The sequence below is a fragment of the Motacilla alba genome, chromosome 9, assembly GCF_015832195.1.
Source record: "Motacilla alba alba isolate MOTALB_02 chromosome 9, Motacilla_alba_V1.0_pri, whole genome shotgun sequence".
In the NCBI taxonomy this organism is placed as follows: domain Eukaryota; kingdom Metazoa; phylum Chordata; class Aves; order Passeriformes; family Motacillidae; genus Motacilla; species Motacilla alba.
The window spans coordinates 13,848,178-13,872,132 of record NC_052024.1 but is presented as its reverse complement, the minus strand read 5'-3'; the positions used below and the strand labels follow the sequence as shown (position 1 = coordinate 13,872,132).

Sequence of the window (23,955 nt, the reverse complement as noted above, 5' to 3'; positions counted from 1 at the left end):
GGAATACCAGCAAACCCTTTTTTTTTGTCTTTAATTGGAAGGAATTTTATGGTCTTTACCTCAGTATCCTGGAAATAAAATATATTGAGATGTATTTCAGAAAGATTAGGAAGGCCATAATAGTTACATATTTAATTATACATTATCCATATACTACACATTTGTAAGCACTGAATAAACTCATGAATGTTACCTTAAAAAAGCATTTCTTTTAGTTCACAGTCTAAGAACATTATTTGCCCTCAGGAATATTGGCCCTAGGCAGTTGACAACAGAAAATACTGGCCAAAAAGCTGCTATCTTTTTATTTCTATCATCTCTGCATTGTTCAAACGATAAGAAAGAGAATGAAATCTGAATCTGGTCTCTGTACTCTAGTAAGAATGCTACATTTTATTTCCAAAATTATTATAGATTTCAGACCAGGAAAGAGATAGCTTGAATTTCAAATTGAAGTTTCAGTTTGGAGAGCCAGTAGTTAAAAAACAGCCTCAGCTTCTGCTCAACAGAACACAAACACTTTACTCATCAAGCAAACATCCAGTTATAAGACACATTTTCTGTGTCCTATCACCATGTATTACTCAACAGTACAGAAGTGATATTAGTTACACTTCTGTATAATCTGAATTTATCTGTTTATAGATTTATGGGTGCTGATTGCTTGATTTATAACTCCTTGGTGAATGTTTCTCAGAGCAGTCACTTGAGTGCAGCTACAACAGGAATCCAGCATAGAGAGATCTCTGAAGGAATGGGACATCTATCAGTGCCTTCTCACCCACAATGTCAGTAAGAGCAGAATGGAGCCATAGGTCAGTGAGAACTCCAGAAACAGTGACAGAGGTAATAGAGGCTCCAAAAACTGACTCAGTCATTTGTGAGGACAGAGGAAGAAATTATTAGCTGAACAGAAGCAACGGGAGGATCCTTTTACTTACATAAGTTGTATCAATTAAACTGAAATTTATGCAAAGAAAACAGTGCAGTTAAATCTGTGCAAAGCCCAGTGAGATATAGTTACACTATCTAAAAACCAGAGAAATATCTTTCATTTCTATGTGCAAATTTACAGAACCTAATGTATTCTAAATTAAGGGAATCAGCACAGAATTCTGCCATTTAAGAGCAGCCATTCAGTAAATTAATTTAAATTTTTTTCTAGATATAGTCTCAGACAAAATAAGTCTTGAGATACACACGCTTCATGTGCATCCCAACAGGATAGCAGCATTTCATATCAGGCAGTCACCTCTCTGCTTTGTGCTAGGTAGCAGCTGTAAGCAGCCTCCTGTAGTGCCACTGTGAGGCTCAACTGGCCTCAAACCGATGCCTTAGGAGAAAGAGGTTTTGTGTAATTTCCCCCATTCTTGAAGCTTTTCAAGCTCCCTAGCTTTCAACTGATTAAAACACCACAGACTGAGCATTAGCTATTCAGTGAATTGCAATTGCTATTCATCAGAGAACACTTGCATTCAAGAAAATGGGAAGAACCAGATTTAGGTACTTGAGGACAATTACATGTATTGGAGTAACTGTGCAGGAAAAGCTGCACTAGACAGCACTCACTAGAATGGCTGAACAGCTGAGTTTGCTTCTTTTATTATTTGATTTATCTTGCTTGGGCTTTTTTTTGTTGTTGTTGTTGTTTTGTTTTGTTTTGTTATTTTTTTCATTTTTGCTGTCCCCCTGTGTGCATATCAAGCTGATTCCATCTCTTGGGAAACATTAATTCATCCTGCAAAAATTAAGAGAGTCTCTTGAAGCGACCCTTTCTGACCAGAAGTAAAATTGTATGCAGTATTATCTGTCATTTTGAGGGTGTTGCATATCACACCGATCATTGACAAGCTCTATTATTGGCATCTTGGGCTGCAGATTTAGTGTAGGAAATGTCTTGTATCACCTAAAGGCAAATAGTCCCCATGATCAGCCCCCATGTGCCTTGTCAACAGGCAGCAGGTGAGGTATCTAATGCCAGCTGCAGATGGAGTGAAATCTGCTGTCAGAAGGAACCACAGCAGTACAGAGCACTAGCAAGCCAGTCATAGGCATTACCAACCAGGTGTGCATCACCTGTACCCTGGATTTAAGGCAGAAGTAACACATAAACTGTTGGTGAGATTCCCTGCAAATGCCCTTCCTTAGAAAGACTTTTAGCTTCACTGCGTTAGCAATTAAAGAACTGATGTTTCTTTTCTTCCACAGGTTACTGGGCAGTCCAGCCCAGTATTTTTACACAAAGGTCAATGTCTCCCAGGCACCTTTCAGAGATACAAAGCATGCAAGCAGAGGAGAGAAATAGTGGGCTTGCAAAGTGATCAGATTAACTCTCAAGAATGTGGGATACAGTCACATCACATCCCACTGGAATAAAATGACAAGTCGTTTCCTTGTCATCCTTTCCATATGGAAAAGAGGTTATCAATATTTGTCCCTCACTGAAAAGCCTTAATTCATACTTCAGTTCACCTTTCACAGAGTACCTGAGATGGCAGTGTGTTGGAGTGACAGAAAAGTCACAGGAAAAGTCACACAGCAAGGCTGGGGGGATGTTCATGGTGCTGCAGGTCCTCACACTTGCTGTGGGTGAGGAGGGGTCAAAGAATGTGTGAATGAATGGATGAGTTTATCAGAGGGCTGCTTTCTTTCCAAGACAGACTCACATCTTGTCAGAATTGTACAGAGCAGCACCAGATACAGGGCAAACTCCTTGTCTGCAGAAGGAAAGCATGTGAGTACATGGAGGGCTCCCTGCTCCCCACCGCAGTGCTAAGCACATCTATTGCCCACATTTCCACCTGCTGGACCAGCATCTCAGGTGGTAAAGGGATTCATTCAGGCCTGCTGAAAATGCAGTGTGCACTATGCATCTGTGTCTGGTGGTCAGTTGTATTCACCCTGTCCCACTGATCTCTCCTCAAGTGAACTGAAAAGTGTGGTCAAGGGTTTTGTGCAGGAAATTACTATCTTTTGTCTCTAAATCACAGAAATCCTCTTCCCTCTTTACTGGGTGGCCAAAGTACACACATTTTCCTAGGAAAATATTTGCACTGGAGAGGGACCATTACCAGTCAAATGAGCATCTACCCTCTTGCTTGGGAGGGGCTTGTGTGAGGCATGACATTGTGGCAGAATGCAGTCCCAGGCAAATTGTCAATACCATCCGTTAACATCTAACTTGAAATACTTTCATGTCTCTCCTTAGCCTCCCTTGATCTGCCCCTATTTCTCTTGTTTCTGTAAGTTGCCTCCTTTTGCCCTAACGAGTAAGGCAAAAAGGAGTTGAAGAAATTTCATACTTAATTTATGAAGGCTGAATTATCTTAATCATCAGAATATAATAGAAAAGAGAAAGTGGTTGCAACTAAGAGGCCACTTTTACAGAAAGGCCCACTTCCAGACACATACTCCTTTTAGATTAAAAAAAAGAGCCATGTCTGGGGTTTCCTGGCAGTGCAAGGAAGCACTGTATACTTTATGATACTGCTTTGACCCTCGTCACTCACAAAACCCAGCGGAGCAGGAATTTGTCTGCCTTTGAGCTATTTGTTGCAGACTCCAGTGCAGGAAATGCTGCAAAAGAACAGAATGGTAAAGACCCAAGTGTCAGTGGGAATGATCCACCTGCTTTTTCTTGACTCCCAGAAACTGACAGAAACTTCATGGAAGTCCAGAAAATGATCCCTTATTTTTAAGCAAGACCGATATGGTATCAGGAATATTTCAGCAAGTTCCTGAATTATGCCCATGACTACTTGACAGTTGTGAGCAAATTGAAATGTTATCTGCTCTGCTGACTGCTAGTTTCAGAAAGGGAGAAAATTCAGTCAGAGTGAGAAATCTCACTTAGATTAGCAGTAAACACTGAACAGGAGTTTTAAAATGGAAAAAGTTGTCTTGCTATCTATGTCAATAAAAGATCCCTTTAAATTTCCAGACTTAATTAATAGACAAGAGCAGCAAGAAAAATTTCCAAAATCACATCAGTTTCTCTAGCAAAAAGCAAAGGGTGTCAAAGAAAGTGACGCAGAGTATGAGTCTTCAGTTCATAGGTGCTTTTTTCAGGGTAGACAGCCCAGGGAACATGATACGTGGTTGGACAGATTTTTATAATCGCCTCCACCCTCTTGTCAATAAATTCACCTGCTTCACCGTAGGTCTTCCCCTTTTTCTCCTTGCTCAGTACAGCAGGTGGAATACTATGCAAACTGCACTACACAGAAGATTTAACTCTGTCTTCTAGCATGGGGACACCCTGGCTCTTACAATACATTTTAATTTTACTCTGTATTTCAGTGCTGAATACCACAGGGTAAGTAGCACACTACTGAATGTAGCTTAATTCAGGAAGATTAGCTGTTAATGATTAATATCCTTTCCTCACTTTTAAAATGTGGAATGTTTCTTCCCTTTTTAAATTATGAATGTTGCACAATTGAACCATGCCATTTTTAAAAAGAAATCATTTAAATTTGTGGTTACCTAATTCTGCTCTGGCTTCTGTCTGAGAGAGAACCCTTTAACACGTGGATTTCTAATGGAACATCTGAACAGAAGAGATCTGGACAAATAGCTATAATACTTATAAAACTCTTGACTCTGAATATACCTACAGTAACCTTTGCCCTAGAATTTGCCTGATGTGTAACAGTTTTAAGATAGCACTGATTAGAGACTGAGTGGCAACTTTTCATGGCTTTCCCTTTCCCATGGAAGAAGAAATCCAAGAAGAACAATGAAGAAAACTTTCTTATTTTATCTGCCTTTACATATTCTTTTTCCTCCTTAGCCTGAGATCAATCTGCAGTTTGCAGATCTTTTCCAGTTGCTTGCTGCATTTCATTGCATCATTTCACAATAAATTAATTGTGATATTTGCTCCCTGTCTCCCTAGTTTTCTGAATGTCATTGCTTGGATTTTGAGCAGTGCAGACATTCCTTGTGCTGCATTCACTTAAGGACAGATTCTCTATACTGTGTCAAGTACAATAAGGATAATTAAGGAGGGAGCACCACTGGGTTTGGAACAGAACTCTGCCTTCAGAAGTTGGAGAACATCCCTTCCTTATGCAAAACACCCAAAGCACAGAGCCATTTACATTGTGATCTGCAGTGGGATTTTGATCTTGTGTCAACTCATCTCTGCAAGACTTTGTAGCACACAAGGACTGTGCATTTGTAACTCCTTTTGTTTTGCGGCATTTTATGGGCAAATTAGAAAAGCTGCATGAAATGAAACCTTTGTGTCATGAGAGATTTGCAGAGGTTAAAGGAAATATGTAGCCTTGCAGCAAGTAACCAAGCTACACAGCAGTGCCTTACTGGCATTGACACGCTTTGCTTAGCAACAGTGGGGATAATAAAGGCATGAGCAAGTTCCTAGAAAGTCTTTGCTATTATCCTGGTGCTGTCTGAGCTGAGATGTATCCATCTGCAGCTTTCTGTGCCCAGGAGAACTCCCCTCATTCCACTTCAGACTGGAATACAGAGCAGAAGTTCCTTCTCACCTTTGCTCTCAGAGCTTTGCCGTGAACAATTAAGTTCCATAGGGGAAAAGAAATTCAGACGTGTCTGAAATCCTGGGTCTATTCAGTTATTCAGTGAAATGCCCATAGGCATAAATTGAGGTCCCAACATTCTTTCTTTAACAGTTTTTGAGTCACTAATTCCACAAGGGTTTCACTCTGTTTTTTTCTTGACAGGATCAAGCAAAGGCCAAGAGGTGGCTTGAGGACATGGGATCCTGAAACAGGTAACTGCATGGCATTGGTGCTGATAACCATCCATACACTTTGGACATGCTGCCTCCTCTTCCTCACTTTCATGTGTTGTATTTCAGCTTACCTCACCAGATGTGATTTTAACAATAACTCAAGGCCGTTCTGTGACTGGACCCAGCCTTGCAATGTCAACCAGGGAATGTGGATACGAACCAAGCATGACACTCCAACTGATGGAACAGGTCCTGATGGAGATTATCCTGATGGAAGTAAGTGCTCAGTTGTGGCTCTGTTGATTCTCCTTTTCTGAAGACAGCTTGATTACCTTTGTTCTTCTTTCCTTGAAAGAGAAAACAGATTCATGAAGCCCTTTGAAATGTGTCTTGTTTCTTTCATGCTGACACCTGTCTTCGACTTTTCATTGTATCAGACAGGAGCTTATTACACTGACTTGCACATCACAGATTCGATATCTTTATCAGGGCATGGAAGTAAAAGAAAGCAAATTGTATCATGCTTAAGGCCTCATAGGGAATATAGTGACATAGAACAGATAATTTTTCAAGAGAGGGCTTCTGGCCAAATTCCACTGATACCAGTTTATGGCAACAAATTGAATGATTATTGCACTGGCAGGAGATAAAGTTCACACCAGCTAGTTACAAAATCAAGTTTGAAATTGAAGAATATTTTTTTAAACCTTGTCCTCTGATACCTGTGATTTAAAAACTGGAGTCTAACATGGTCACAGTATCAAACAAATACTCAATGTTTCCATCTCTGTGTGTTTGAACCACTATCCTTGCCCCAGCAGATCCATTTAGGGGGATCAGTTTGTAGTCATACGGCTTCCTGTAATTATCCCAAGACTGAAAGGTCAGCTACTGTCAGTCAGTAAGCAGATTAGAACAGTATTAGTTGGGATTGTTGCTAAACAATTTTCTGCTTTTTTTTCTATTTTGATCATAATAATAAAAATTGCCTGTTGGAAGGAAAAAATGAAGCATTTTTTATTTGGATTAACATAAATAATAATGATTTGCTTTTTGAATTAACACAGACCATATAACTTTAAATGTGACTTAGATTTTCTTGTCAACTTAAATCTATGACTGAATGTTAGATGCTGCGTGTGGAGCCATATTTCACCAGACAGAAATGGTCATTCGTTTATTCTTGATTCTTTTCCATAGTCAAATGGGAGAGACTTGCCTTTAGCTGCTCTGGGGAAAGGTAACTTTGATCTTAGCCCATGTGAAGCAAAAGATTCCAGCCCTAGTAAAGCAAAATCTGATTTCATATTGAACCAATCAGACTAGAGCATTTCAAATCCTAAAGAAAGACTGCAAGTTCCTGAATTTTGAAAATTTTCCTTTCTTTTAATAATGTCCAGTTTAAATGTTTTGAAGGAAATATCAGCATTGCTTTGTACTTCTTCTATTTTGAGACAAAACAAAATGCTGACAGTTTAGAATTTTCCTTGTGGCAAGGATTTACTCATCTTGAGACCAAAATATTTATTTTAAAAATATATCCTGCAAAAGAACATGCGTAGAAGATTGCCTTATTTTCCTTTGGAAAAGTGGAAACTGAACATAGATCAGTGTGGCAGTGTCTGGAAGTGCTGTCTCGTGAAAGAGTCCCACATCTTTAATTGTGATCCCAAAATAACTGTTCTTGTGAGGTGAAATATATTTGCTTTGCTCTCAGGCTCACATTCTACTTTGTATAACTACACAAGTTATCCATTGCAATGTGAAGCCCAAACACCCTTTGCTTTGCTTCTTTACACTGATAATGATGCCTTCATTTCTTCCAGATTTGGATTGTACTTCAGTTTTAAATGATACCTAATAAGTATCAGAAGCTTCAACCATATTTTAATTTTTGTTTCACTCTGCAGAAGGTTATTTCATCTACCAAGAAGCGAGTAATCTGATTCCCTTCGACACTAACAGGCTGGAGAGCCCAGATACTGTAGTTTCTGGAAAAATATGCATAGACTTCTGGTACTACATGTTTGGATCAGAAGAGATGAATGAGCTGAGAGTGCTTGTCCAAGATGGCTCAGGGGAGTCTGTGGTGTGGCATCGGAAGGGAAACCAGAGTTCCTTGTGGAAATATGGTGCCGTCACTCACACTTTTCCAACACAGAGGAAGATAAAGGTAACAGATTTGCAGAATATATTTCTTTGTACAGTGTCAGCATTTGTTCTCACCTTGCAGGCTGCAAAATGTTGTGCATGTAAGCTAGAAAATGTAACTGAGATTTGCTTGGTTTATATTTTGTAAATAGAATGGCCTCATGATTTCTGTCAACGAACTCAGAGAAGAAATTACCAACCTCCTAGTTTCACCAGTGCTGTTAGTTAAGGGATAAAATTCAGTTTAGTTTTCTCAATTTTTCCTTCCTTTCCTCCTTAATTTTATCATGAAGTTAAGGACTTTAGATGTCATAATTAAATGCAGGTTTGTCAGTTGTGAGTTTCAAGGTTTGAACTTTGGGATGCCACCTGTTGGACTCCCCTGAAGAATCCAGACCACTAATTCTCATAAATCATTTATAAGTCAGTGAAATAAAGGACAAGGTTTCTTGCAGTCCTCACCTTATTACACAATATATATTTCTTTAGCTGTTATAACCGCATTTTGCTGGTTGCAATTTTTAGCAAAAAAGCAGACAGGTTAGTTTGAAAACATGCTAAGAGAAATGGGCTTGTATTTGCCTAAACATCTCTGATGCAGAGATCACTTTGTGTCCTGCCTAGGTAATTTTTGAGGCTGTCCGAGGACTGACAGAGTATGGGGATACAGCACTGGACAATGTGAGAGTAAGGGATGGACCCTGTGGTAAGTTTGTGTTTGCAACCAAGTCTGTGCTACTTCCTCCTCTCTGTTTAGAGCTGAACACAAATTTCCATTATTCTAGTCCATACACAATATAGCAACCCCTCAGAACTTCAAACCACAAAAGAGAAATGGCAAAAACTTTACAGCTCACTTCACTTCAATGTTATGTGTTTTGCTGTAATTTCTTCCTAAATCTTTCCTCATCACCTCCGACATCCAAGACAAGCTATCCCTTTCTCTGCAAATGTGAACTTTTCCACCAGGTCCCGCAAAATTCATCTTCACTTCTAAGTCTGAAGTGCATCTCTAAACCTAGACAAGGCTTTGCTCATTGATCTTGGCTTCCAGATTAAATGGTCTAATTGGCATTTTATAGCAGATATCCGTTCATGCCAGCTTATTAAATGCACAGTACAACCACATATCACAAAAAGAAATAACAAGTCAATAATACTGAGTTGTGCTACCAGCTTTGACTATGAATCAGCAATTCGAGCTCGGTCTCTGACCCCGCAACAGATCAGCCAAGACTAGCACAAGCTGTGCATGGCTGGGATCCATTTTTACTGACAAGCATAAAATACCTACAGAATGTGAATTGACCAATGCTGAAAAACAGAAATTTTCATTCGGTCTCAATAGGTGTTGTTCTCTGTGAAATACTACTAAGGTAATGACATAACATTTTTCAAATGTACAATACCTGTGACAAAGATTTCCTTTCAGGTCCACATTCTCTGATCATATGATTTTATTTAAAATTCCATGAAAAAGACTTGGGGTCTTATTTTGTTTGAGGGCTAGGCAGAGCCAGTTCTTCATTTTCCCAGTTGTATTAGCACATTATTCAGCCACTGGATGGTGCACAAAGGTAACTCCAAGAGACAAGAGCTTCTCTGTTCATCTCACTCTCATACCTGCCAGCACTCGCTGACAGTAGGACCTTCATGTGTCTTAACACACACCAGAGGGAGTCACACACCCAACTGTAACTACACTTCCAGCTCCCGAGAGGAGCCGGAGCTCAGTCACCGTGATCTAACTAACAATCAGGTGAGCTTTCCTAAGAGCTAAAAAGACCCACACATCCCCGATTTTAAACACAGGCAGTTCTATTGCTTCACTGGAGAACTTCTAACCTTATACTGGTGAGGAGTAAGTGAAAATTCCTGTATGTTGGTGTGTAAATAGCATTCACCCTGTAATGTTAAAGCTCATTCTATTGCTTTGTCTTTTCCACTAACAGAAGCTGTCCCTACACCTGTACCACCAACACCTACACCAACAGACCCTACACCAGCTCCAGTGACAGGTAATTTTAGCCAATCATATATACTACTCAACGGGTTGTAGGACACTAGGATACTTGCATTTTTACTAGCAGTACTGCTTCTTTGCTTCAGTTAATTTTTATGGGTATTTGTCTACGACATTGCTTTATGCCATACAAATCAGCCTTTTCTGTTTCAGTTCTTCCAGGTGTAATCTACAAAATGAGGGTGATTGTGCAGTGGGAGGACACAATAAGATGGGCTTTTGGGATGTGTTTGTATGTTAATGAGAGCATATTCCTTTTTCCTGTCTCCAGAAGCTATTTGCAGTATACATGGGGATCCCCACTACAACACCTTTGACAAGCAGCGTCATGACTTCATGGGCACCTGCACCTACACCCTCTCCAAGCTGTGTGAGAGCAACAGCTCCCTGCCCTACTTCAACGTGGAAGCAGCCAACGAGCACAGGGGAGGCAACACCCGTGTGTCCTATGTCCAATATGTGGATGTTGATGTCTACGGCTACAGGATCAACCTTGGTCAAAAAAGAGCTGTTAAGGTAAGGTTGGAGCCCACAGTCTATCCTTCATAACTCATAGCATGAACAAAGAAAGATGTTGTACAGTGACTACAAATTTCCAGCATCTATACAATAATTTTTAGAGGACAGTCAGATATTTAGGAGCAGGAGCACTGTGGAGTTCCTAAACATGGGAATTTCAAAACTGAAAGTATAGGCTAGAATTCTATGCTGTGTTGTTGAAAGGTGGGCTAAGAGCTGACAATCCAGATGGGGTTGGTGGGCTAGATTGCCTTTCTAACCTGCTCCCTCCTGCTCAAGTTTGGCATATAACAGGGAGCAAAGAGGCTCTGAATTAGCTGAGTTTGTGCTGGTAGTCATTTCCCAATCCTGTGTGGTAGCCTGTAATGCTGAACATTTCTCCCTGATTTCTACTTATTCCACTTCACTGTTAACTTCACTTAACACCTGGCCTTTGCCATAAAGCAGGGTCAGGTGGCAGTCCTGGAGTGACAATCTCATGACTCTCCTTACACTTGGATTGTACACTTGGCCTGCTATTGCATCCTAGGACTTCTTTCTGGATCCTTTCCTTAAACGGCCAAGTAGAAATGATTGAGCCAAACCCCCCACATATGAACAGGTCACCTTGCTTCATTATTACCCTTCTTATAAGAAAATGCAACAGTGATTTAAAGCAGGCAAAGGATTAAAGGTACACTGAAACCTTTCCTATCTGATCTTAGAGACATAGGGAACTGATATGTCCTCATTTGTCCAACAGCCTCTCTCTTTACCTTTCCCATATTTACTGGTTTTATTATAAAGAAGAATAGGTCTGTAGGCAGTTGCTGCAGACAGACCACACTAAGTCTTGGACTTTTGCCAGTTGTGTCTAGCTCACCAAGACCACTCTAGTAAGTTATGCTGCAGCTATGCTGTTATGCCCTCAAGCCCTAGATTATGTGGCCATATACACATATACACACATATACTAGCACAGAGTGACTTCTTACTGCTCACTGTGCCAATATAGGGACCTAAGACGGTCACCATTAAAAATGCTTCTTGTCAAGTGCTTACAATGCTTGTCCTCCTCTGTGTCTGCAGGTCAATGGAGTCAGCCAGGTGGTCCCTGTGACCTTGGTCCCAGGTGTCAGTATTTCCCTCAGCGGGCAGTATGTTGTGGTTACTACTGACTTTGGGCTGCAAGTCAAGTTTGATGGAAACCACAGAGCAGAAATCACTCTTCCCAGTACCTATATGTCTAAAGTCTGTGGAATATGTGGAAATTACAACGGGCAAAAAGCAGATGACTTTCTCAACCCAGATGGAGAGATGGAAGCAAACTCAACCAGCCTTGGCAACAGTTGGCAGGTTTACAACGACTCCAGGTAGGACTCCTGCCAGGATGTCAGGTCTTACCTGTTGGCTATGCAATGACCAGTGTTTTATGCAACTCTACTTTGGAGGTCAAAAATATCTGACATGTGGGAGCATCACATAACCCTGGAAGGACCCCTGGGCCTGAGTTTTAGGGTTAGTTACACATTGAGGTTTTCAGGAACAGCAGCTAATTAAATCAGAAAAACATATATATTTTGTAATGCCTCCATAAATGGTCTCTTCAGGCACCCAGGGCACAAAGCTGCAAGCAAACAACACTCCCATAAAAGAGACACTGCCTTTCTCATTTGCTTTGCCTTGCTGATAGGAGAGAAAGGCCAAGGGGGCTTCTTTTGTCTCCTGGTGCTGTTTGAGCAAACACAAAGAGTATGTTAAATACAAGCACAGGCCAGATAGGGAGAATGATCTGTGAGTTTTAGCATTGACTTGGTTAAATTCCTTTTGTACATTTAAACATACATTTTAGTATTTGAATAAAACACTGAAGGTGCCCAATAAAATTTCAGTTACTGTTTTAGTTTATGAATGCTAATACTTGAAGACATTGTTTCAACTTTTCTGAGATACTTGACTTGTTAATTATTTCACAGTATGCTATTTATTGACAGTAGGATTTGAACTTTGAATGCTTTCACTTTGTAGTTCCCCTTCCATATAAACACCCTGACTTACCAGAAAGCCAAAAATAAATACCTGGGTTTCATCCAGGCCTCTTAAAGATTATCAGGTTGAGATCATATTAAAATATGAATTTCTATCCTAAGAGTCTGAAATAGAGAGATTGGAAATTCATCATGTTTAGTCTGGGAAGAGACCTGTAGTTTTGGTAGATGTGATTTCAAAAGCATCTCAGGTGTTAATGAATCCAAAGTTGATCCATTAATTTTTCCACATATTTTTTCTTTTTTTTTCCTCATTAGGTGCTCACCAGATTACGGTCATACTCCAAACTGCACTGATGATGAAAAACACATGATCCAAAGCAATGCATACTGTGGTCTGATCACAGATCCAAGTGGTCCATTCCAGAACTGCCATGCAGTGGTCGATCCACGGAGTTATTTTGAAGATTGCCAGTATGATCTCTGTGAACTTCACTTGAACAATGCAGCCCTCTGTGAAAGCCTACAGGCTTATGCAGACGTGTGCCAAACTGCAGGAGTCCAGCTGGCACCGTGGAGAAATGCAACCTTTTGCCGTATGTATCAAAGATTGCTAGATATTACCACTTGTCAGGAGGGCTTAATGAGGATTTCCTGAAGACAGAGCCTTACAACCCTCTTTTGAATTCATGTAGCACTGAGAATCTTGACTGATCAGGCTAAAGATTTCAAGGTTATATGTAGTTCCTCAGTTTGATTCCTTTGGGAAGATACTAGTGATAATAGTTCAGCTGCTTTGAATGAAAGGAAAAATTTCCATCTAATTAATCTTAAAATTGAATTGGAGATCTTTCCTTTGAATTCCTCTCTGCAAACAGAGCAAGATGAAGGAGGAATACTTCTGACTAGCTGAGATGGAGATCTGGGATAAAGGGAGGAGAGTGTTGTAAACACTGTCAGTGGCACAGACTCCCATATGTGTAAGAGAGCAGGGAGTGCTGACCATTCTTCCCAATTGGATGTGGAGGAAAGCATTGGAGTGTCCTGTACAGGCGTAGTCATTCATGGTTTCAGATGGGAGAGGAACCAACATGGATAGGCAGCCTGGAATTAAAGGTTAGGACTGAAGTCAAAATTCTGTGAAATGTATATTGTAACAATGCTACTGAGTGTGGAGAACACAGGGAGAGTGGGGAACAGATTGAAGAGACAGAAACACACAGAGGTCGAGACAAAATGTGTCAAGTATTGAAGTAACAGATAGATATCTGTGCTAGGGAGTATGTAGCAATAATGATTTTTCTTCTTTGAGTATTGGTAAAGAGTAAATAAAGAACATTTCTCAAGCATTCAGGTATATATTATAGGAAAAAAATCCATATTCTTTTTAGAACAGAATTTAAATACAAATTTAATGTCTGAAATGCCTGAACATATCCGTTCCCATTAGAAACAATAAAATGAACAGGATATAGTAATTCAGTGACCCTTGTGCCTTCTGCACTGAAGGAGATGGGGAGACTAAAAAGCTTGTCTAAAAATATTGGAATTATTGAAGCCTAATTTCTTTTCTGACTTGTTTCCCATTTGACTTCAGTCTCCATCTGGCACATTTTCTAGGTGGGGACATTAGTGAGGCTTTCTCTCCTAGAGGTTCTGGAGTTTCCAAACAGGAGTGAGCTGTCTCTGCATCTCTTATTTCTGCTGAAAGAGCTCGCAGGATCCCTTCTCCTTGCCTTGTGCCTATTTTCTTTAATGAACCTGTATATATTTTTGTCCTCTGCCAACCTCACCAACTTATTTCCTGTAGAGCACCTGGGTCAAATTATGTGGGAGGATGGGCAGACAAATGTACAAGGTCACTGTATTATTTCTGTGTCCTTAAAAAAGTAATCTAGAGATAGAGTGAAAAAATATGTCATTAAAGATTGTCCCACATCATATAAACATCTGTAAGCTGAAAAAAAAGATTGCTCAGGAAACTCCAGTTCTCAGACCTTCTCATCAGAATATGACAGTGTTTAAAATATCTAATTACAAAAGGTAATTATATGTCATGCATGTAACAAAATATAAAAATAGAATAGAGCATGTCTCCAGACTGATTATTTAACAAACCTTAAAGACCTCAGTGAAGTGAAAAGATAAGAATTAAGACATTAAAACACGTCTGGAATTAACTATCAGAACTACAGACTAAATATAGCATGTCTAGTAAAAATAGCTAACATGACATTGATATCCTCTGTCCAATGCAATAATTCAAGAAATCATCTTCATGTCCTAGGAAATGCTCTCTCTGAGTGAAAGTTTAGACAGCCAAACATCAAAAAAAAAGTTCAAGTCTCTAAGAAAACAAAGGCATGCATGAAAATACTGCAAATTCCAAGACGTTCACAAACACTTCAAAAGAAATCAGAATATGATATGAAACAAAGCCCAGTACTTGAGTAATTAAAAAATATTAATATATATCTGTATCTTCTCTTACACAGCACTGTCCTGTGCAGCCAACAGTCACTACGAGCCCTGTGCTGCAGCCTGCCCTGCCACCTGTGTTGACCCCACAGCTCCCTACAACTGCAGCCTGCCGTGCGTGGAGGGCTGTGTGTGTGACAGCGGCTACCTGCTCTACAATGACCGCTGCGTGCCCAGCCAGCAGTGCGGGTGCTGGCACAACGGGAAGCACTACCCCGTGGGCTCCGAGTTCTGGACGGACAACACCTGCTCCTCCAAGTGCACCTGTCCCGCACGGGGAAGCAAAGTGCAGTGCTTCAATGCCTCCTGCCCTGCGGGCCAGTACTGCGGGGTGCAGAACGGGAAACCTGTGTGCCTGGAACACTCCTACGGCATCTGCCACGTCCACGGGGACCCCCACTACCAAACCTTTGACAAGGTGACGCACAACTTCATGGGCAACTGCACCTACACCCTGGCCAAAGTGTGCTCCAACACCACCTCCCTGCCCTACTTCAACGTGGAGGCCAAGAACGAGCACCGTGGCAGCACCCGAGTGTCCTACGTGCGCGAAGTCGCGGTTGAGGTGTACGGACAGCGCATTGTCATCCTCAAGCAGCAGAAGAGCCACGTGCTGGTAGGCACTGGGGCTGGAATCAGCGTGGTGCACCTGCAAGGCAGGGCTGGCTGCTGCTGGCCGCGCCTGGCACATACCAATAGTCCCAGGAATGGGTGGGTTCCCCTGAAGGCACCTTGTCACTTTGTTTTCCCTTTTGGGAGGGGCTGGAGGAGGAAGAGTCAAATGGGGAACATGGGCCATGTTGAGCACAGTGCAGGACCCAGCCCTGCGAGCCCCAGGGATGCTGGGGTGTGAGGACACCCCAGGCAGCCTTTTGCCATGCCTGGGCTGGCAGCTGCTTTCCCTGGGCAGGAGCAGCCAGGGAAACAGGCCCTGGGCCCACAGTGGTGTGTGTGCTGTAGGTGAACAACGTGCGCCAGACGTTGCCAGTGAGTGCAGCGGGAGGGGCCATCACGGTGAGCAAGAGCGGTCGCTACATCGTCCTGGAGACAGACTTCAGCCTCAGAGTGTCCTACGACGCTGACCACTCGGTGGAGGTGAAGGTGCCCACCACCTACTTCAACCTGACCTGTGGCATATGTGGCAACTTCAACAACCGCAGAGATGACGAATACATGATGCCCAATGGACAGCAAGCCGCAGACTCCAATGCTCTGGGGGAGAGCTGGCAGGTGCCAGACAGTGACCCCTCCTGCGGTGTCCCCGTGCCCTCCCCACCCTGCAGTGCAGAAGAGGAGAAGCTCTACCGGTCTGACCAGTTCTGTGGCATCCTGACCACCAGGCCTAGCTCTTTTGAGAGATGCCATGGCGTCATCAACCCCCAGGACTACTTTGACACCTGCTTGTACGACCTGTGTGCCCTGAACGGTGGCCAGGAGTTCCTGTGTGCTGCTCTGGAGGCCTATGCTGACGCGTGCCAGGCAGCTGGGGTGACTCTTCTTCCCTGGAGGAATGCTACCTTCTGCCGTGAGTTGCCAGAGAAAAACGAGCCTTTGAACAGCTCCATTTTGTCTTAAGAGGCTGATTTTAGCCAGTAACTGCCATAGCTTAGTTATCATAAATTCTTTACATAATTATAAAAAATGCTGAAAGACAAAATCCTTCAAAATTCATGCCATTATTATTTTTGGTAGAGAACAATGAATAATTTTGTTCATTATATCAAGAATCTTTGGTAAACCACTAGCAATATGCCCCTTTTAATGTAGTCTTATCTATGTGTTTTAAATGATGTTTTGCCTTTTATAGTCTTGTTACATCTAATGATTTTAGCAATTTTTTACTTGTGGAAATGTATCATCTATGTACAAGATCTAGTGTAGAAAGGCATAATTTCCTTGGATTTGGAGGTGCTGTATAGCCAGGATACAGGGTTAAACATACTTTTCTTGTGTAGTCTCTTTTCTTTTCTTCCTTCTGATAGTAAAATAGGAATGGAATTTCAGGCTTCAAAAAACCCCCACAATTGCCACTAGCTCAAAACAATAATGTTATTGAATAGTGGTTTCATGTGGGTTTAGTGGTTTCATGCGGGTTGTGCTTGTTAATGCGGTGCTTTTTGTTGTTTCTCAGCTGTTGCATGCCCTACAAATAGTCATTACAATCCGTGCACCAGTGCTTGTCCAGCAACCTGCACTGACCCTCTTGCATCACAGAACTGCAGCAGACCTTGTGTAGAAGGATGTGAATGCAACAGTGGCTTTGTCCTCAGCGGAGGACAGTGTGTGTCCATAAGCAACTGTGGCTGCCTTCAGAATGGCAAATATTATGAGGTTTGTTCTGGAACATAATTCTTATGTGGGTCTTATTTCACAACTCAACACTATCATTAATTCTTTTAATTTATTTTTTATTTTCTTGTCTCTAACAGAAAGGAGAATCTTTTTGGCAACCAGACTGTGTAGGCCAATGTGTATGTACTGGAAATGGAACTGTAGTTTGCAATTCAGACGCATGTGAAGTAAGCGAAGTTTGCAAGGTGCAGAATGGACTCCTGGGGTGTTATCCATTGAATCCCAGCATCTGCCACATTTTTGGGGATCCACATTATATAACCTTTGATGGGAGACTGTACCATTTCCAAGGAGACTGCAATTATACTGTTGTTGAGAGATGCACAAATTCTTCTGAAAAGTTCACAGTGACAACCAGAAATGAACATAGAGGAAATCCAAACTGGACAGCCTTGAACTCAGTTGCTGTCACACTGAAAAATCTGCACATTGTTTTGAAGAAAAACAAAGAGACCTATGTAAGTGTTCTACTTTATGCACAAACAATCCATCACATCTATGCACTTTACATTTCTGCCCAAAAAAAACTGAATCAGGATTCTCTGAATTCTTCACCTCCAAGAGAGCACATTCAAGAAGTCATAGAATTTATTTCTTTTTTCTAAAAAAGGCAGAAATCAGCATAACTGCTTTTGTCCAGTCATATCTTTTCTAAATGAGGTTGTAGGATAAAACAGCTTCATCTCTGTCTTCATCTATAACAGAAAGGTTTTACTAATTTTACCTATCCCACAATTGCTTTGTGTGTAGTCATGACAGCAGAAAGCCAAATTGTGCCACAAAGTACTATTCAAGGTCGGAGATAAGTGTTTGCCTTTAGTCACTGCTTAGTCTCAGGCTTCTGTTATCTGTACAGTTCATTACAGTAAAGCTGACTCTTGGTTCTGTGGGGTTTGTTTTAGGTGAATGGAGGTCAGGTTCATCTTCCTGTGGATTTGAACCATGAAGCCAGAATATCCATACAAGGACATTACATAGTCATTGATACCTCTCTAGGGATCCAGGTTAAGTTTGATGGTGACCAGGAGCTTTTCATTCTGGTTGATGAAAGTCTCAAAGGACAGCTGTGTGGTCTCTGTGGGACATTCAATGACAACCAACTGGATGACTTTTTAAACCCAGATAAAGTCCTAGAACAGGATCCAAATAAATTTGGTGACAGCTGGATAGTGAAGGATGACAACAGGACGTAAGTATCAGATAATACTTTTAGAAACAGTAAAATGCCTGAAACATAGATCATCTAGTTATAGGTCTAGCATACATTATTTACATTCCATGGTTGACCTCTTTTGATAATTCTTGTTTGCTACTGTGTTCACCTTTGGGTAACAATAGAAAGCATTGAAATTTCAAAATTTCAGACAACCTTCAGAGCTTTTCCACAAGAACTTTGTAGATTTTACTTGTGATTGGCATCCTTTTTATGGATATAACTTGAATTTTTCCTTACTTCCCTATTCTAAAATATTGCCTAAAATATCACCCTAAAATATTCCTCCTTCCTGCTATAGGAAGTCTAAATCTATCTCTCAGATTCAGCTCCTAAGATAAATTCATGTAGATTAACGTAGGCATGGGGCATTTATCTATCTGTTAATGCTTTCACATACAAATTACTACTCTTACTATATGCAATAATGAATTGAAATTATCTTTCTTGTGTTGGATAGCTGATTTTTTTGTTTCTTCTGGACTTTGTTCTGTGGATAGACAGTCACAATTTGCAGCTATATTCTTAACGGGTATTTATAAGTTAAATTGCAATATTTCTCACTTTTGAGTTTGACACACTAACCATGTCTACACATAATAAGTCCACAGAATTTGGTATAACATTCCATTATATTTGGGGTATGCCTTGCAAGACAAAACAAAACACAAAGGTTACATAACCACTCTGCTGTTTTTCTTCTTGCAGGTGTAATCAAGTTTCAGTTGTACCACCTGCTTGTGATGCAGAAAAAGAGAAAGAATATGAAGAACTCTGCAAAATTATTTTGAAAACTGGTGGACCTTTTCAGTCCTGCCATTCACACATTCCCCCACAACTGTACTTTGAGAGCTGTGTCTATGATCTGTGTGCCACAGAGGGGGATTCTGATCAGTACTGCAAGATTTTAGAGGCATACGCCGCTGCCTGTGAAGCTGAAGGTGTAAATCTGGGTGAATGGAGGGAGGACACCATCTGTGGTAAGTCATTTGGACATTTAGCAAATCACCATCCAATTAAATTCTTATGCTACAAATATAAATTCAAGTGACTAAGGAATAGAGCAGACTTTCAGAGATGGGCATTCAACAAAACACAGGAAGCTTTCAAGTGCTTAGAGTCTATGTAAATTTGGCTTCTAATTAAGCTTTTAATGGGCTTCTAGTATTCACTTTAGAATGTGATATCTCAACACATTTGATCCAAGAGTATTGTTCAGAATGGGGTTGTGAGAGACAGAATGCACTGTCAGCTAAGGGCTCAGCAAGGGACAATTGAGCACTTGTCTAATAAATCACCATTTTAGCTTTAGGAAAATATTTTCTCTTTTTGAGAAATGCTAACATACCACTTAACCAACCTGTCTACAGCTCCACATTTTCACCAAACATGCAAAATAAATTCCTAAGTATATAAACCAGAGCTTTAAAATCAGTAAAGAAGAATCCTGCAGCTTGAGGTCCTTTCAGCCTTGGGCCATTTTTACCTAGGTAGACTGGTTAACAGTAGGGGTAAGGCAAGAGGCATGACATTCATCATAGAATCATAGAATAGTTTGGATTAGAAGGAACCTTCAAAGGTCATCTAGTTCAATTTCCCTGCAGCAAGCAGAGACAACTATAACTAGACCTGGTTATTCACCATCTAAGCTCACCCCAAAATTTTCCCAGATTTCACCATGCTCATGGTAAAAAAATTCTTCCTTGTATCCTTAAGTTGCTTTTTCTGGAGCTACGAGAGGTAATTACCAAAGGCAGCAAAAACCAGCGGCCTAAGAATGAGTCTATTACATGAAAAGGCATTCTGTAACTGCTTTCCAATTCCAAGACAATACTTCTCATCCCAGTTTATGAGCAGTAAAAAGCAATGTCAGACCACTCTTATTTTGAAGTGTTCATTTCCACTTAAAAAGCACTTTGAGAGCCAGTGGAGTACTACTTTGCCAAATAGCACAGCTTTGAGCAATTTGCAATGGCAAAGGATTATGATTGTCGCATAGTGTAAAAATGTAAGATCTTAGTGCATTATGATGACACATGAGGAAAGGAGTTGTAAAATAACACACATTCTCAGACACAATTTCATATTTTATAGTCAGTTTTTCAGTACTGGTCAATTCTACCCATTCCATTTCAGCATCTTCAAATTTTTCATGAACATGGGTTCATTAGACTCAGAGGCGCATTTCCAAACAGAGACAAGATTCCAAAACTTATTGTGGAAATTCTGTTTTTCTTTCTGCACCCTATACAGCTGCACCAACAGCCTGCAATATGTCGTGTACATTTGAGGTTGACTTCTGTGAGTGGAAACAGCAAACTAATGATGACTTTGACTGGATAAGGCACAAGGGACCGACACCCACACCTAATACTGGCCCTTCCCATGACCACACAACTGGAGGTGAGAACAGCAAACAGCACTGGGCTGTGCTTCTCTTGGAAGAATGCAAGGAGACTCTTGTAACAGCAGATCCAGGCCATGTGTTTCTAGGCTTAATCCAGGGTCTTCTGCACTAGTCAGGTATCTGTAAAGGGTGGATGAGCAGCGCAGAACATTGATGAGCATGTGACCTCTTAGCATAAGTTCCTGTAAGGAGGCTTCTGCAAAGGTATATTCATGCTGACACTGGATCACTGTGGCAGCTGACCTTTCCTTTAGAAGGTGCTCCTTAAGTACAAGACAGGTGTAATCTCCTGATAGTCCATTTGGGAATTGAAAGAATAATGCAGGTGCTGGGTAAAGTAATGCTCTACTGTACAAACTCTGTAAATGAAGTGACTTTGTCTTATCCTGGCCCATTAATGTGAAAACCTGATATTCTGCTGTTTCCAGAGGGCTATTATATCTACCTGCAAGGAAGCAAGCAAAAGCCAGCTGATGTAGCCCGCTTGGTCAGTCCAGTGTGCAGTTCAGAAGGACTTCACTGCTTCCGCTTCTGGTATCACATGTATGGAGCAGCTGAAGCTATGGCTCTGCGTGTGTATGTAGTTCACAATGAGACATCAACGCTGGAATGGAAAGATGGTGGAAACAAAGGGGACAGATGGAACTTGGGAGAAGTCACGGTACACAGCAGAGGCAATATGCAGGTAAGGACACAGACTCTCACTGACTCTCACTGAGATAAACCATGCTTTTAAAAGGCAATTCATTCGTGTGGCTGGCGCTAATGACAGGATCTATCCCTTCCCTTAGATTGTCCTGGAGGGCATGATCGGTGAAGATCTCAAGAGTGATGTAGCTTTGGATGATCTGTCCATTGTAAAGGGACAATGCACAGGTATAAACTATGGCTGGGGAGAGGACACCTTGAAAAAGGTTATACTTCTTCTAGCACTGAGTTGAAGTGCTGTCCTCAAACATAGATGCCGTCATCAAATAGAGGTGATCAAGGATGATTCATGTCATTTGTACTGTTGTTTCTTTCATAGATTTTACTCCACCAACACCAGGACCCACAATCACAACACCATCAGAAGAGACACCCACATCAATGCCCATGACAGATTCAGGTAACTAGAATAGGCCTGAAATGGAAGTGCAGGCCTCTGTGAAGGGCAGGCTGGGAAGAACAGACAGTAGGAGGAGCTCACCTGAAAGTTTTCTCTGGTCTTTCCACTGTCAGGCACCTGCGTGGTGGAAGGAGACCCTCACTACCACACATTTGACAAGCAGTTACACCATTTCATGGGCACCTGCACCTACACCCTCTCCAAGCTGTGTGAGAGCAACAGCTCCCTGCCCTACTTCAATGTGGAAGCGGCCAACGAGCACAGGGGAGGCAACACCCGTGTGTCCTACGTCCGATACGTGGATGTCGACGTGGCTGACCAGAGGATAAGGCTGGGACAGGGTGGAGTGGTGACGGTGAGCATGAGGGGGAGATGCTGTGGGGCTGTGTGAGCGGAGAGAACTGTGCCAAATGGGCTGCTCCAATCCTGTCTGGGTTCCTGTCCTTCCAGGTCAATGGAGTGGAAGAGATCCTGCCTTGCAGCCCATCTGCGGGCGTGCAGGTCTTGTCCAGCGGGTTCTACACCATGCTCATGACAGACTTTGGCTTGAGAGTCAAGTTTGACGGGAAGCATCGGGTGGAGGTGACGCTTCCGAGCACCTTTGGGCAGAAGGTTTGTGGCATGTGTGGCAACTACAACGGGATAGCAGCAGATGACTTCCAGAACCCAGAAGGGACAATGGAGCCAGATTCCACCAGCCTGGGCAACAGTTGGGAAGTGTCCAACAACAGCAGGTGGGTATGGCCTCCAGTAGCCCTGGGGACACATTGGGCAAGGGCCCAATGGAGGAGGCACCAGCAGAAGTCCACAAATGACCCAGGAGCTCTTCTGCCTGTCTTTCCACAGCTGCTCAGCCGGACCTCTGCCCACCCCAGCCTGCAGTGAAACTGACAAGGAACTCATCAGCAGCAGCCACTTCTGTGGGCTCCTCACTGACACCAGCGGCCCGTTTAAGGTGTGCCACGCTTTGCTGAGCCCCAGCAGCTACTTTGACACCTGCAGCTATGACCTGTGTGAGCTGGGGCTGGACCGCGAGACCCTGTGCAAGAGTTTGCAGTCCTATGCAGATGCCTGCCAGTCACTCGGTGTCCAGATACCTGTGTGGAGGAATGCAACCTTCTGCCGTAAGTCCAGACATGGTACCTGGGGCCGGTACCCTCAGGGAAACACGGGACAGGATTGGAAGGGTGAGATGCTGGGCAGTAAGAACTATTCTCCCTATGGGCTGTAGGGATATACAGGTAGATATCAGTATTTGAGACATCATTGTCTATTTCATTTCGATTGGGTGGCACTGAGAATACAAGTACAGCCAAATAGACCATAGAGAAAATAGAGATGGCAACTTTTTCAAAGGAGCAGAAATCTGTATTCTGTTCTGCAAGTAATTTGTTGGGTCATCTGTCTCGGCAGCAATCACTTGTCCGGCCAACAGTCACTACGAGCCCTGTGCTGCAGCCTGCCCTGCCACCTGTGTTGACCCAATGGCTCCTGTTACCTGCAGCCTGCCGTGCGTGGAGGGCTGTGTGTGTGACGGCGGCTACCTGCTCTACAATGACCGCTGCGTGCCCAGCCAGCAGTGCGGGTGCTGGCACAACGGGAAGCACTACCCCGTGGGCTCCGAGTTCTGGACGGACAACACCTGCTCCTCCAAGTGCACCTGTCCCGCACGGGGAAGCAAAGTGCAGTGCTTCAATGCCTCCTGCCCTGCGGGCCAGTACTGCGGGGTGCAGAACGGGAAACCTGTGTGCCTGGAACACTCCTACGGCATCTGCCACGTCCACGGGGACCCCCACTACCAAACCTTTGACAAGGTGACGCACAACTTCATGGGCAACTGCACCTACACCCTGGCCAAAGTGTGCTCCAACACCACCTCCCTGCCCTACTTCAACGTGGAGGCCAAGAACGAGCACCGTGGCAGCACCCGAGTGTCCTACGTGCGCGAAGTCGCGGTTGAGGTGTACGGACAGCGCATTGTCATCCTCAAGCAGCAGAAGAGCCACGTGCTGGTAGGCACT

At 42.4% G+C, this 23,955-nt stretch overlaps 1 protein-coding gene across 1 annotated transcript in view; it reads left to right on the top strand.

Moving 5' to 3' along the window:
- The first annotated feature begins 4,189 nt into the window (after nucleotides 1-4,189).
- Nucleotides 4,190-23,955, top strand: part of LOC119704622 (IgGFc-binding protein-like) — a 54,710-nt gene continuing 34,944 nt past the window's right edge. The window contains exons 1-23 of the mRNA XM_038146113.1: nucleotides 4,190-4,315; nucleotides 5,706-5,755; nucleotides 5,843-5,992; nucleotides 7,627-7,889; nucleotides 8,492-8,573; nucleotides 9,820-9,885; nucleotides 10,162-10,406; nucleotides 11,478-11,761; nucleotides 12,695-12,972; nucleotides 14,872-15,470; nucleotides 15,815-16,379; nucleotides 16,986-17,185; nucleotides 17,284-17,664; nucleotides 18,109-18,395; nucleotides 19,128-19,399; nucleotides 20,673-20,822; nucleotides 21,255-21,511; nucleotides 21,618-21,702; nucleotides 21,854-21,934; nucleotides 22,048-22,289; nucleotides 22,385-22,668; nucleotides 22,781-23,058; nucleotides 23,348-23,946. Of these exons, the coding sequence (XP_038002041.1) occupies nucleotides 4,248-4,315; nucleotides 5,706-5,755; nucleotides 5,843-5,992; nucleotides 7,627-7,889; nucleotides 8,492-8,573; nucleotides 9,820-9,885; nucleotides 10,162-10,406; nucleotides 11,478-11,761; nucleotides 12,695-12,972; nucleotides 14,872-15,470; nucleotides 15,815-16,379; nucleotides 16,986-17,185; nucleotides 17,284-17,664; nucleotides 18,109-18,395; nucleotides 19,128-19,399; nucleotides 20,673-20,822; nucleotides 21,255-21,511; nucleotides 21,618-21,702; nucleotides 21,854-21,934; nucleotides 22,048-22,289; nucleotides 22,385-22,668; nucleotides 22,781-23,058; nucleotides 23,348-23,946 (5,766 nt within the window). The 5' untranslated portion in view covers nucleotides 4,190-4,247. The remainder of the gene's footprint in view (nucleotides 4,316-5,705; nucleotides 5,756-5,842; nucleotides 5,993-7,626; nucleotides 7,890-8,491; nucleotides 8,574-9,819; nucleotides 9,886-10,161; nucleotides 10,407-11,477; nucleotides 11,762-12,694; nucleotides 12,973-14,871; nucleotides 15,471-15,814; nucleotides 16,380-16,985; nucleotides 17,186-17,283; nucleotides 17,665-18,108; nucleotides 18,396-19,127; nucleotides 19,400-20,672; nucleotides 20,823-21,254; nucleotides 21,512-21,617; nucleotides 21,703-21,853; nucleotides 21,935-22,047; nucleotides 22,290-22,384; nucleotides 22,669-22,780; nucleotides 23,059-23,347; nucleotides 23,947-23,955) is intronic.